The sequence below is a fragment of the Euwallacea similis genome, chromosome 19 (assembly GCF_039881205.1).
Source record: "Euwallacea similis isolate ESF13 chromosome 19, ESF131.1, whole genome shotgun sequence".
In the NCBI taxonomy this organism is placed as follows: Eukaryota; Metazoa; Arthropoda; class Insecta; order Coleoptera; family Curculionidae; genus Euwallacea; species Euwallacea similis.
In genome coordinates this window covers 3,273,061-3,285,297 of record NC_089627.1, presented here as the reverse complement: position 1 = coordinate 3,285,297, position 12,237 = coordinate 3,273,061, and the positions used below count along the sequence as shown (strand labels likewise).

The 12,237-nt window shown below is 34.1% G+C and overlaps 2 protein-coding genes across 10 annotated transcripts; one reads left to right on the top strand and one right to left on the bottom strand.

Moving 5' to 3' along the window:
* Coa7 (Cytochrome c oxidase assembly factor 7) lies at positions 1–2,203 on the top strand. Its single transcript, XM_066399534.1, has 3 exons — positions 1–194; positions 1,341–1,624; positions 1,706–2,203. Exons 1-3 carry the CDS (start codon positions 95–97, stop codon positions 2,054–2,056), a joined length of 735 nt encoding a protein of 244 aa, XP_066255631.1. The 5' UTR covers positions 1–94; the 3' UTR covers positions 2,057–2,203.
* Positions 2,204–2,237: 34 nt separating this feature from the next.
* On the bottom strand, positions 2,238–11,723 carry LOC136415110 (osmotic avoidance abnormal protein 3-like). 9 transcript variants are annotated; one of them, XM_066399526.1, is made up of 13 exons: positions 11,466–11,723; positions 6,681–6,786; positions 6,289–6,438; positions 6,012–6,226; positions 5,420–5,505; positions 4,986–5,356; positions 4,320–4,930; positions 3,972–4,259; positions 3,771–3,871; positions 3,552–3,631; positions 3,078–3,204; positions 2,608–2,745; positions 2,238–2,554 (listed from the first exon to the last, which is right to left on the bottom strand). In XM_066399526.1, exons 2-13 carry the CDS (start codon positions 6,750–6,752, stop codon positions 2,445–2,447), a joined length of 2,349 nt encoding a protein of 782 aa, XP_066255623.1. In that variant the 5' UTR covers positions 6,753–6,786; positions 11,466–11,723; the 3' UTR covers positions 2,238–2,444. The 9 variants fall into 9 exon arrangements, 7 of the variants coding, with proteins under 7 accessions (XP_066255623.1, XP_066255624.1, XP_066255625.1 ...); XM_066399527.1 differs by having other exon boundaries at positions 2,608–2,727; positions 11,466–11,722; XM_066399528.1 differs by lacking the exon at positions 3,552–3,631 and adding an exon at positions 3,332–3,381 and having other exon boundaries at positions 11,466–11,722.
* Positions 11,724–12,237: the final 514 nt, after the last annotated feature.

The following is a 12,237-nucleotide window of genomic DNA, read 5'->3' as shown; positions in this document are numbered from 1 at the left end:
AACTATAGCTCATAACCTCGCACTTTCTTTTCTTGCTTTCTGAATATTTTGGTGTTTATTTCTATCTTAAAGCATTATTATTAATTAATAAGCGATGGCTTATGATTTAAAATCAGAAAGTGATGTTAAGGAATACCTAAACAATCTAGGGATTGAATATAGGTTCGGTTGTTACAGCGAGAAGAAGCCTGAAGGTAAGGACAAGACCAGTGTTATGCTTCCCAGGGAATATTTATTTATTATTCGGTACTTGGGCTTATTTATAGTTAAAAATGATATTTTATAGACATTTTTGTGATTGTGTATGTGCAGTAACATCTGATCTTATCTGGGGCTTTGTCAGTGTGATGTGGCTTTGAATTTTGTTTTTTTTTACTTTTAGAAGGTGGGAAAATCTAAAACCTCAAGTTCAGTCAATTTAGTCTCTTTTCCCAAATTTAGAGTAGAGTTTTGTAGTTTTTTTAAAACCATAACCAAAAGTTAATTAGAGGAAAGTTTGTTTTGACTTGTAGGCCACCTGTTCTCTTACAACATTTGTATAATTTTTTTTCACATAGTGCAAGTAAAAAGGATATAGTACTTTGTTCCTGTTTATACTATTAAATACATACGAATCTATGAAAAATTGAGTAAATAGATAAATGTGAAACATTTTGAGGAGTAACTGCATCAACATAACACAAGGACTATATATAACATAAGTTCGTAACTTTTGTTTTGGAAGTACAGGGTGTGAAGTGTTAAAAAGGTTTTCAGAATATTCTTTGTGATTCCTAGAGCTTTGCACAGCTTCAATATAGATTCATATATTTAGTTCAAATTTGGGGTAAGTACTACTATCTTTACAGTATAAAAAATGTGGTATCTTAGTTGGTCCTCAAAACGATAGTTGTTTTAAAATCAAACCCTCATTTATTATTCATAATCACTATCATTGTGTGGGTTTTCATTATCAACTGACATTTTATACCTTGTATATCGTTACAAGTATAGCTTGCCCCAAATTTTAACTACATATGTTCTAATATCTGAATAGGATCTACAAAAAAGTGGTTGGGAAAAATTTTGAAATTTTAACACTGGATGTATTGTAAGTGAAACATTTGTAAACTCAAGATATTTTGTCTCTAGTTAATCACCTTTATGCATCTTCTGTAGGGCACACTTTTTAAGAGACTGTCTGGTAATTCAAATCTTCATAATATTTAAACCTGAGGAAAGTAATGGCTCAAAACTCTGCTTGTAGAATCATTAAAGTCATCCATATGTAGATTTTTTATGACTTAGTTTTTGTTTCAATATATTTTCAATTGTCAAAAAAGAGACAAAATTCTTTCCAGTTTGTCACTTACTTGCGGACTTCCTAGAAGCCATCAAAAAAGATTTTGAAAAAGCAGCCAAAGTATATAGAAACAACTGTGACGAGTACAACTTTGCCAAAAGTTGTCTCAAATATGGCGCCTATTGTCTCACTGGTAAAGCTGCAAAAAAATCCGATTACAAATTAGCTTATGACTACTTTGAGAAGGGATGTAATTTAAACGAGCCTTTTTCATGTTTCAACCAAGCTGTGTTATTGGTTACCAAGAACGATTCTTTAGGGGTTAAACAAGATGTTGTGAAGGTAAGTTGTCCCTAAATTGAAGACTGTAAATTAAAATTCAGTTTACCCTAAGAGATAAGGCTTGTAGTTTTCCATTCTTAGGGAGCCACTTTATTAGAGAAATCCTGCGCAGCAGAGAATGGAATGGCATGTTATTACCTTTCAAGTCTTTATATAGCAGGCGCAAAGAATGGCAGTGCAATAGGCGAAACTAAGGAAAAAGACAACTACGACATTCCTAGAAATATGGAAAAAGCATTCAATTATGCTTTGGAAGGATGTAAATTGGGCAACATGTACAGTTGTGCGAATGTTAGCCAAATGTATGCAAAAGGCGATGGAGTAGAGAAAAACGAGGAAATGTCCAAGAAATATAAGTCCATAGTGCTAGAAACGCAAAATGAAATCACTAAACAATCAGAAACATTGAAATTCGGGTTAGGACTAGACTAGTGATGAGAAAAAGTCCTCAAGTTATTACTACGAGATTTTTTAACGGTCACCCGTTATTTTTCTCATAGTATTTTTTACAGCTTAGAGATTTTAAGATTGTTGTAATTATTTATTGTTGAGTATTTTTTATTGAATATACGCCCCGTTTATTCATCGAGCTGTTTCAATAAATACACCCATCTAAAATCGATAGTTTATTCATAAAATTAGCATCATTTCATAACAAAATATCACACTTTTTTCTAAACTTCGCATTATTCCAACTACAAGTTAATATAACAATAACAAATTTTTTATATACATTTCACAAAAATTAAGTACATATTTACTTCCTTATTATAATGGTAAAAATACTCCATAATATTTTATAAATAATCGATTATTTAATTTAAAGCAATTCCATTGTGTTCAGGTGAGTTTTCCTTCCATTGCTGTTAATGTCAGGTAGAGCCTCCAGGCGGAATGGCTTTTTTAAATTATCTGAATTAAATGGTGAATCTGGAAGAATTTTATATTAGACCAGTTATTTAAAAAACAATGTTCATCAGTACCCGCCCCAGAGGTCAACCAATGATTGCTTAAACCCTTAAAATTGTTAGCAGTAATATTTCTGGCAGAAGAATCAAAGTCCAAGTGCTCGGTGGATCTAGTTTTGTTTTTCTTGGCAAAGTCTGGAAAATGTGCACGACCTTTTTCTTACTTGGTATACTTATCCAGGGTTAAAATAAAGGGAAGAAAGGCGAACTATCTGTAGGTACCCATATAATTTTGTGACATTCTTTGGATATTTTTTTATTGAGTGGTTAACTAAGTCCAAATAAAAATACTTCATGTAGTGAGTTAGCAGGGGAAAAAGATCACAGATTATTTGTTGGAATACAAAAATAGTTTTTTGAATAATTTTATAATCTTTCATCTAGTTAGTAGGAAAACGGAAGGACCGAAGCCCTACGATTAGGCTCTTTTCACTATGTACCTTCGGATAATTTGCCTTTTCACAAAGGATCATAGCTATATTCACCTTTCCAAGTATTAAACACCATCTGAGGGTCTACTTTCCTATTTTGGCTTAACAACTCATTGGCTCTTTTAGAGGCGGGTTCAAAATAACTCGATATGAGGTCTTGTTGATCTGATTTGGCATTTTTCTGCAAGTCCCACGAAAAGGATTAGGTAAATGATATCAATTTCTTATTGTATATATGAAGTTAAGAGTAAGATGAAGTGTAGATAGCTACATAATTTACAATCAAAGTGCAGATAAATTTCATTTACCTCAAAAACTGAGTTGGCACTTATGGAATTTATTCTGTCATGGTTCTGTCCTGTGCAAAGAAGCAGCGTGCAAGAGATAGAAAGAAAGCTAAATTATTTAAAAAGAAATTATTTGCAATGATGTTGAAAAATTTTAAGTAGTTAGGTAAAAATAAGCAAGAAGAACAGATGTTGAAGAAGCCAGAACATTGAGAATTTTGATGAATTTTTAGATTTTCACCTGGTCAATTGAATTTTGCCTGCTCAGGGAATTTTCGCTGCTTAGTCTTGCTGGTGCCGTTTGTATGTCCGAAAAACGTCCTATACAATTACTTATTAAAAATTAAAATTACCCAAATGTTTGTTTAATTTAGAAAATGACTAAGATTTTAACAAATAACTGAAATCATCAAACTGAAATATTACACAGATGTCAATTTAAGACATCAAATAATCTCACCAGCTGGAGGAAGTTTGGTCCTGGGGATTATCAAATCTGGTAGTTTATATTTTTGACTGTCTTCAAGCCACACTGCCTGATCTTTGACAGAGTCCATATCGCTAAAAAAATACGCGTTACTTTAAATACGTTTTAAAGTTCCTTATCCTCATCAAATGATAAATTATCAAGTTCTTATTTTAATGCAAAGTAACTGCTTACCAATAATTGCAATCCTTCTTCAAAGTGGCCGCTATCTTTTCATTAATTTGGCTTAACAGCTTGAGCTTCCTATTCTGCTTTCTTATTGTCTCCAAATAGTCTTCCCTCTCCTGCTGAAACTCACTCTGAATATCGTTTATCTCTCGCTCCAGCATCTTCACTTTGTATCGGTATTTTCGTAAAATCTCACTCTTCAAGTTCAATTCGTGACTAATGTCTTTGTACTGATTCTGAAGAAGTTGTCGGTCTTCGTCCATGTCAATTTTCGCTAGGAGATGGGCTATTAAGCTGAAAAATCATTGACTACATGATATCATTTGTCGACACATTGCACATAATATTGTTTACCTAGCTCTTTGTTCCGCAGCCAATTTTTTCTTCAATCTCCTCTCCGAGAGCTCCTTATCATTAGCCTTTTCCCCACCAATCAAAGCTTTCTTCAACTCCGCAATTCTCTTCATGATTTCCTCCTTCGACGTCACCTCTTTGCTAGTATTGCTTTTAATTTCGTCGTTCAGTCTTCGTATATTTTCCTCGTACTCCTCTTTTATCGCTTGTATTTGCTTTATCACAGTTTCTTTTTCGTGCTTCTCACTTTCGTGCAAATTCCTCAATTTCTCCATCTCCGTTTGATACTCGTGTAGAAGTTTGTCCCTCTTTGCGTCCAATTCCACAATTTTGGTTTCATTAACATCCTCTATGTGGTCAAATTCTGTGATATTCATTAGTCGAAGACCGTCAGGCTCGTGCTGGGATGTGAGCAGTGATTTCAGGCGTTCAATTTCCTCTTGGTATTTCCTGAGGATTGTGTCTTTTGGGTCTTCGTTGACTTTAGGTTTGTTACTGATATTTTTAGCTCGATTGGCGTATCTTAACGTCGATAAAGTCTCCATGTAGTCACGATCTGCAGGGCTTACGCAGGCTATCATTAATGTCCTGGTGTTACCCCCCAAGGAGTCCTGTAAATACAAGAATAATCTGCAGAACCTCAGAGATTTAACTCGGCATCTTTACCTGCAGCATTCTAGTCAACTTAGAATCCCTGTAAGGAATATGCTTAGCTTTGCCATCAACTAACGCAGAAATAACATTCCCAAGGGCACTCAAAGACAAATTGATTTTAGTAGCTTCTTTGAGCCTGTCTCCAGTGGCCCCAGTCTTGGTCTGTCTCTCAGATCCTGCTAAATCTACCAGATTCAACTTGCCCTTCCTTATACTTCGATTGTTGTTCACATTGTTTAGTTGCTCAATGCTGATGGTGAAAATACTGTGACTTCTCGAGCTGTTTTGGTTCATCAAAGTGGCTCCTATCATGCGATTTTTGGAGCCCATGTTCAGATAGGATTCAGCTTCTTGCGCATTATGCACTGGGTGCAATGCCAGACCTTATGATTACAGAAAGGGTTAGTCTGAGTTAAACGCAGTTGTCAAGAATATGGTGCTGGTACCTGGTACGGTGACTCCTTCTGTAGGAGTTTCTTTTAAGCTAAGAGAGCCATTGGTCGCCAGTTTGTCGTTTGGCACTAATAAATCCCTGAAAAAATGTAACGAGATCATCACTAAGGGGCAGTTAATAGGTCAAACTCAAATCGAAGTTATGTATTATTTCGGGTTATATCAACGAAGTATTCAAGAGGAATGAATGTTTGTCCACTTGTTATGAACTATCAGAAACCAATCATTAAGTCCACATTCTTCACAGTGAGTGAGGAACTTGAAAATGGAGTATTTCCAGATCCATATTAATATGAAGTTAAAAATTCACCCCATGATTTTATCTTAAATTTTGATTCTAGAATCTATCATTTCTCCCTCTTTTTTCGAGTTGTGCCCTATTCTGTTCTCAAGGAGTCCGTAAAACGTATTATGATGATAATTTAATGTGTTATGAATAAAATATCTAATGCTAGGGTCATGGCTCAATAGACAATGCTTTAAACTTCGCAAAGTTCTATAAACAATCAATAAGTTTCCCATTCAGGTAACGATTATAAAAAATTATTAAATACACGTTCATGTTCTCCCTGATGGTTGTCTTACCGAATTTGTTCATTGTAGATCTCCAAATAGCTGACCATAGCAAGATATTTCACTCCACTTGTAACTGAAATAGCCTCAAACGCGTGTTCAAAAGCTCTAGAAATGACCCCTTTCTGACTGGAGTCCGGCCCTTTGATTCCTTCCATGGTAAATGATTTCCCGCAGCCTGTTTGACCGTAGACGAAGATTGTTGCATTGTATCCTTCCAAAACACTCTAAAGAAGTAGTTTATTCAATTAGATTTTAGATTCAGGTGGGATTTAGTGTATCCTCCCACCTCTACTAAAGGATAACAGATGTCATTGTAGATAACCTCTGTATTGGAGTTCTGGTCATAAGTGGAATCGAAGGTGAAGGTTTTCGGATAAGCGGGGCCTTCTCCGGGGTCCCATGTTTCCACAACCGGATTTTGGATTTTTACCACGCACTGGAACGGTAAGTACAAATTTAAAGCTGATGTCGGTATTTGCACGTAAAAATTTCACTGTTGGTCCTAATAATGATCTACTGGTGAGCAATCCATGGTCGTGTAAGAAAGAAGAGCATTTTGCATAGTGTGTCCTGTATAATCAATTGAAGCACTGTTTTTAACCCAAAGCTGCTCTTCTTTATAGACTGACCATGAATAAGAGTTTTCAAATAAGAGCACCTCATCCAAATTGCACTCACCTTACAATTGGTGTCTGTTTCCCTCTTATTCATGGGCCGGCATCTCACTATCACTCTAACGTTTTCAGCCATGCTGTCTAAAGTATTATCTCTCTATTGTACTCATCTGAAACAAAAACACGTTTCAAGTATTATAGAAGATATTAGTACAGAAAATGTTTCCATTGAAATTGCCTTTGTTCAAAGGGAGCGTAAGCAAATATTGTCATTGCATGTTTCAGCACAAGACCTACAGAATGTTGACCTTACCCTGAATTAATTAGATTTTCAGTGGGCACAAAGTGATTAATACATTGTTGTAGGTCTTTTTGTTCCGTTGGACGCAGCGTTTCATATTTAATTCCTCGTTAAATTGGGTAAAGGATAGTATTTGGATTAAGATAGGTGAGAATAAACTCATACGTATTATTCAATCTATTAGAGAGCCCTTCTCCGTTATATTGCACTAAGATCTCATGAACCAAATCGAGTTTTTGAGGTGCTTTTGACGGCTTTCTAATCGCATCTCTTACCACCTGAATAATGTGGCAATACCTTCCATATATGCTAATCCTCTATTTATAACAGTGAAACAGCTTTTTTCGTAGAACTAAATCTGAATGGGTTTTTGTGCGTGCGCGTATATGCAAATCCTCATTGCTTTTCGTGTTTAATAACGTTTAACCGATTTTTTTTAATGAAATGAAAACATTAGGTCGCAAATAGACAATGTCAGAAACCTTGGCCTTATAAAGAAATTATTATAATTTGCTACGTTTATTTCGTTAATTATTTAAGGTTTTCTTGTTAAATTCTTAGTCGTAAAGTTGCAAATAAAGCTCCCAAGAAATATACTCTTTTTTGTGAAGTTGCTGCGTAAAATGAAAATAAAGCAAACAGGCATTCCTCTTGACCGACTTTCAATGATTTTCAAGCCCTACTTTATGATGCTCGTTCCAGTCAGTAAGTTGCAGATTTCTCATGCGGATAACAATATTTGTTCTTAAACTTTGTGCCGTTGAAGTTTCAAAGGGTAAGAAAACTGTCCATCATTTTCATGCTTTTAGTTCTTACAACATAATGCTTCATACTTATCGAATTAAAATTTATTGACTATTAGCTTCCACATTCCTCTATCTAAGGCCACGTAGGACAAACCCATTACATTATCCATGCATGCAGCTCTACTAAATAATTCATGAACAGGTGGTCGTTATGTTTAACTGGTCAGGTGAAAATAATGTGTCAACTATCAAGTTCCACAAGGCAAAATGGGTTCAAGGTTAAGATTTTCCAGGAATAATGTCTCCACTGTATGAATATATTGATTTTTCCAGTTTTCTCTTTCCAAGTTCTACCTCAATAAAAGGTGGGATTTTACATTGGACGTTTACACTCGCATACGTGACGTAAGTTCAGATTTATGGAACTGATAATGATGGCTCGTGTAGGCAGTGGTAATAGGGTAAAGCATATGATGGTGAAATTAATATTAAAGAATATAGTCAAATAACTAGTAATGTAGTTTTAACTTTAAATTGCGAGTAAAAGGTAATTTAAGGATTCAGAAAATTAAGGAAAAAGCGATTTGCTGAAAAGAGTCCATCAAAGGCCTACAGACAACATAAATTTTATGTTCAATAAAGTCGTATATAAGTTAATATTTGCCGTTATTAACGTTGGTTAGACGTCTAATCACGATTTAAAGTAAAACCAGCTATGTGGCTTTAGTATTATGAGTAGTATAAAATACACATGTTTCGGCATAGCAATTGAATCTTCATCAAAATGTTGCCATAATCAAATCTGTTTAATTATCAATTTTTCTTCAATATTATTAACGTTTATGAAATGTACAGAATTGATATATTATATTGTCCTATATTAGGGGTATAGTCTGTTATGTAAAGTAGAACACTACGATTTGACCACTTAAGGCTTTTCTAGTAAAATGAGAAATAAAAGTCGAATTCAATTGAGGTCACTAGGGCACATTTGCCGCTGCTGCATAGAGCAGCAACGAAAGGGACACAAATACGTTCATTATTTATAGATATTATTGTATTTAAGGGAGAGTTTTTGTTATATAAAAAGTATATTATTAGTATTTGTTATTTAATATCAAACCAGATTAACATTCCCTAAATAATAATGAATTATTATCAATCACGTTTTCAAGCTGTTGTCAAATATAGGAGTTGATGTGAATTTTATGAGCAAATTAATACGGTGTAGAGAAATAGGCTGGATTTTTTTAATACTGAATAACGAATTGATGGCGCATAAGAGTTCAGTTAAGTGAAGAAATATTCTGGAATCTATTATATAGGATAATTCAGGTTTTATCATCACCCTGTAGATCCCCTTTATGATCTGTAAAGCCAAGGCAGATTCCAGATGTCCATCCATAGACTAAAAATTTCTAAAGTGAAATATCTTACAAAGTGTACAGGAGCTACTATAAACAAAAAAGAAATGAAAAACGGGATTTGGAAAAAGCAAATTGAAAGCTGAAAATATATTGATTTTCATTGTGCATTATACTTCAGTATGATATTTGGTGTTAGTTTCCGCGTTGGTGCAATGCTTGCATATTTTATGAAAAGTGCAGTATTTTTTTAATAGGAATACCCTATATTTTAAAAATACAAAAATTTCATTTTTGAATCTTTGGAAAAAAAATGGAATACTGATTGCTAAAGTATCAATAGCCAAATTATAATGACATTTTATTTTGTCCATTTTTTTAGAGATGTAGAGTCTTTACACTTGATTCTACATCCCTTTCCCCTTTCTCTATTTTATTTTATTTGAAGACTTAGAAAAATGTGTGAAATGCAATACTTGTACTCATATACAGTTCGGATATTAAAAGCTCCCCCCCCCCCCCCTACTTTTTTTTTAATGAAGGAAGATATGGACTTGGGGTAAATTTTGTTCGATGTAGGGTCACATCTACTACATTCCAATGAATAAATGACATGCGTCACGTGAAGGCTTTCGGGGAGAGCGCTGTCAACGCAATTTTTTCAAATAGAAAGTGGGGTCGTGTGACATATCGTTTTAAAGGGAATTTGATTTCCTTTTCAGCGAACTACTTTTTATTAAAATCGGCTCAGCGATTGAAGAGAAAATAAAATACAAAAACTTATTAAAGAAAAACATTTATTGAAAAAGATACAAATTATCTCAATAAGTGTTCGAAATGTTCACCTTATATTCCCTGGCAATAAAACAGTCTATCTTCAAATTCAGCCCTCATATTTTGGAACATTTCTGGAGAAATATTGGCGCACACAACAATGAAACAACAATAACAAAATTTATTTATGGATATTAATGTTCACAATTTGAGCCGAAATTATTCATTATTTTCTTTCCAATCCCTGAACCGATTTTAATAAAAAGTGGTTCGCTGAAAATGAAATCAAATTCCCTTTAAAACGGTATGTCAGATGACCCCCCTTTCTATTTGAAAAAATTGCATTGACAACGCCCTCTCCGAGGGTGTTCACGTGACACGTGGTATTTGTTAATCGAAATGTAGTAGATGTGATCCTAAATCGAACAAAATTTACTCCAAGTCCATATCTTCTTTCGTTCAAAAAAAGTGTGGTGAGGAGGGGTAACGTTCGCACTATATAGAAATAATATACAGGGTATACCAACAAACGCAAATTTTAATCTCGAAAAGGTCATGTACTATTGTTTTTTCTTTAGAACCATGCGGTTTTTTAGAACATTCTATACAACTTCTCTATTTGGCTAACTTTTTTAGGTCTTCTAATAAAAAAGTTAAGAAAGGTGTACATTCTCGCGTGAAGACCTTGTACTGACAGTTAAAAAAATCTTGCATGTTTAAATAAATTAGTAGGCATGGCGACAATGCAGAGCTTCTTATACTAACGTTCTATTTTAAACTCAATTTTTTGATGTGTTTGATAATGTTTCCCAGCACCCAAAAGAGATCAATTATACAAAATTTTAAGCTAAGGACTTATAAGTATAGCAATCGGAAATTCACTACGCTAAAAAATTCACTTTCAAAATGGATGTCTACGTTCATTCGATGCAGCGTGACTTCATACCAAAGTGTTCAGATGTAATAAAATTCATATAAATGACTCACGAGATATTAGGAAAATTTCATGATATTCCATGAAACTTTAAAATTATTACGCACTTTATTAATCTCAGCAAAGTAGTGAGTTTTCTGAAAACACATTTGAACACACAAACAATTGAATTTAATTGATTTGTATTATACAGGTATAGTCAAAATTAACAAAAAAAAATTATGGTCAATCATGTGGATTTCCTTTCAGGTTCTTACAAAGTTCTATAATAAATATACCTATATATCTTAAACCTCATTATCAAGCGTTAGCTGAAGAAAAAAATTGGTTATGAGTCCGCATAATTAGTACCTAATTTTAATCATTCATGCCCCTTCAACCAACTTTCAAAGATTTTGATGAACGTTATTCTCTTTGCATATAGAATTGTTACCTCTAAATCTTTTGTATCTGGTCATCAGTTATGCATAGATGCAAGTCATGTATACCATTAAAACGCAAAAAATGCCATAAATTATAAACATTTTATTATTTGGTCACGGTCGCTTACTAAAGCTGCCATTTTCTGATATTGCATAATACGTTCGTAAAATTGCTTATATATCCTGACTAATCTTGAATGATCTAAGAAGTTTGATATTCAAAAGAACATTAAACAAAAAGCAGAAAAAGGAATAAAAAAACATTAATACAGAGAAAGAGCCAGATAAAAAAACAATTTTATCCTTACCTTTCAGGTTTCCAGAATTCATATTTTACAGTGCTTGTGAATGGATAATAAATAATAGTTGGTAATTGATTTCACCTTGGGACATTTTAAGCCTTTCACATCGACCGGACGTACGTCGAAAAAATGTCCATCACCGCCTGGACGCCCGGAGTTCAGACCCAAACTGCGAGCGTCGGGACGCTATTTAACTTCTAACTGTTTGCATTGACCACTGGCTAACCCGGCGACCCTCTGTGACGCTAGAAAATGGACGTAGGCGTGACTTGCTATGGAGAATTAAAGAGTTTACATAGATGAATTGGGTGAACCGAAAGCAATGACTTTTTTTTAAAAGACAACACGATTCGTAGTGTTTAGAGTCCTACGAAAATAAAGACAAAAATGCGCTCGTTTGAATAAGGAACTGGGACGGGATGGGAAGAGTTATTAAAAGTATTTAAAAATGTTTACCGTTTATGGCCAAAATTTAAATTTAAAATGTTCAAATTAATTTGTTTCTGACAAATTCTTCAACCATTATGAATCGTAAGTATGATGTCCTAAAAAGTGCTTGCTTCTCAAATCGCTCAAAAGTGATACTATTTTTTGCCCATATCTCCCCATAATTCCGTTCAATTCATTCTCATAATTTCATTCGTCCATAATTTATGTCCAAATGACGTGGTGTCTGGATGATATATAAACACATGTAATACGTCTAGCGAGTGATCACTAAAAAAACTTGCAGGAGGCGGTGAACCATAAACGTAGGGCATTGATTGAGCCATGTTCT

Bases quoted from the DNA above. Each gene is read 5' to 3' on its own strand.
- Coa7 (XM_066399534.1), top strand. From the start codon at position 95: ATGGCTTATGATTTAAAATCAGAAAGTGATGTTAAGGAATACCTAAAC. The intron at 195-1,340 runs GTAAGGACAAGA...AATTCTTTCCAG, and splicing joins CAGCGAGAAGAAGCCTGAAG to TTTGTCACTTACTTGCGGAC. The intron at 1,625-1,705 runs GTAAGTTGTCCC...TTCCATTCTTAG, and splicing joins TTAAACAAGATGTTGTGAAG to GGAGCCACTTTATTAGAGAA.
- LOC136415110 (XM_066399526.1), bottom strand. From the start codon at position 6,752: ATGGCTGAAAACGTTAGAGTGATAGTGAGATGCCGGCCCATGAATAAG. The intron at 5,357-5,419 runs GTACCAGCACCA...TGTAATCATAAG, and splicing joins AGAAGGAGTCACCGTACCAG to GTCTGGCATTGCACCCAGTG. The intron at 2,746-3,077 runs GTGAATATAGCT...AGTAAGAAAAAG, and splicing joins GGTGTTTAATACTTGGAAAG to GTCGTGCACATTTTCCAGAC.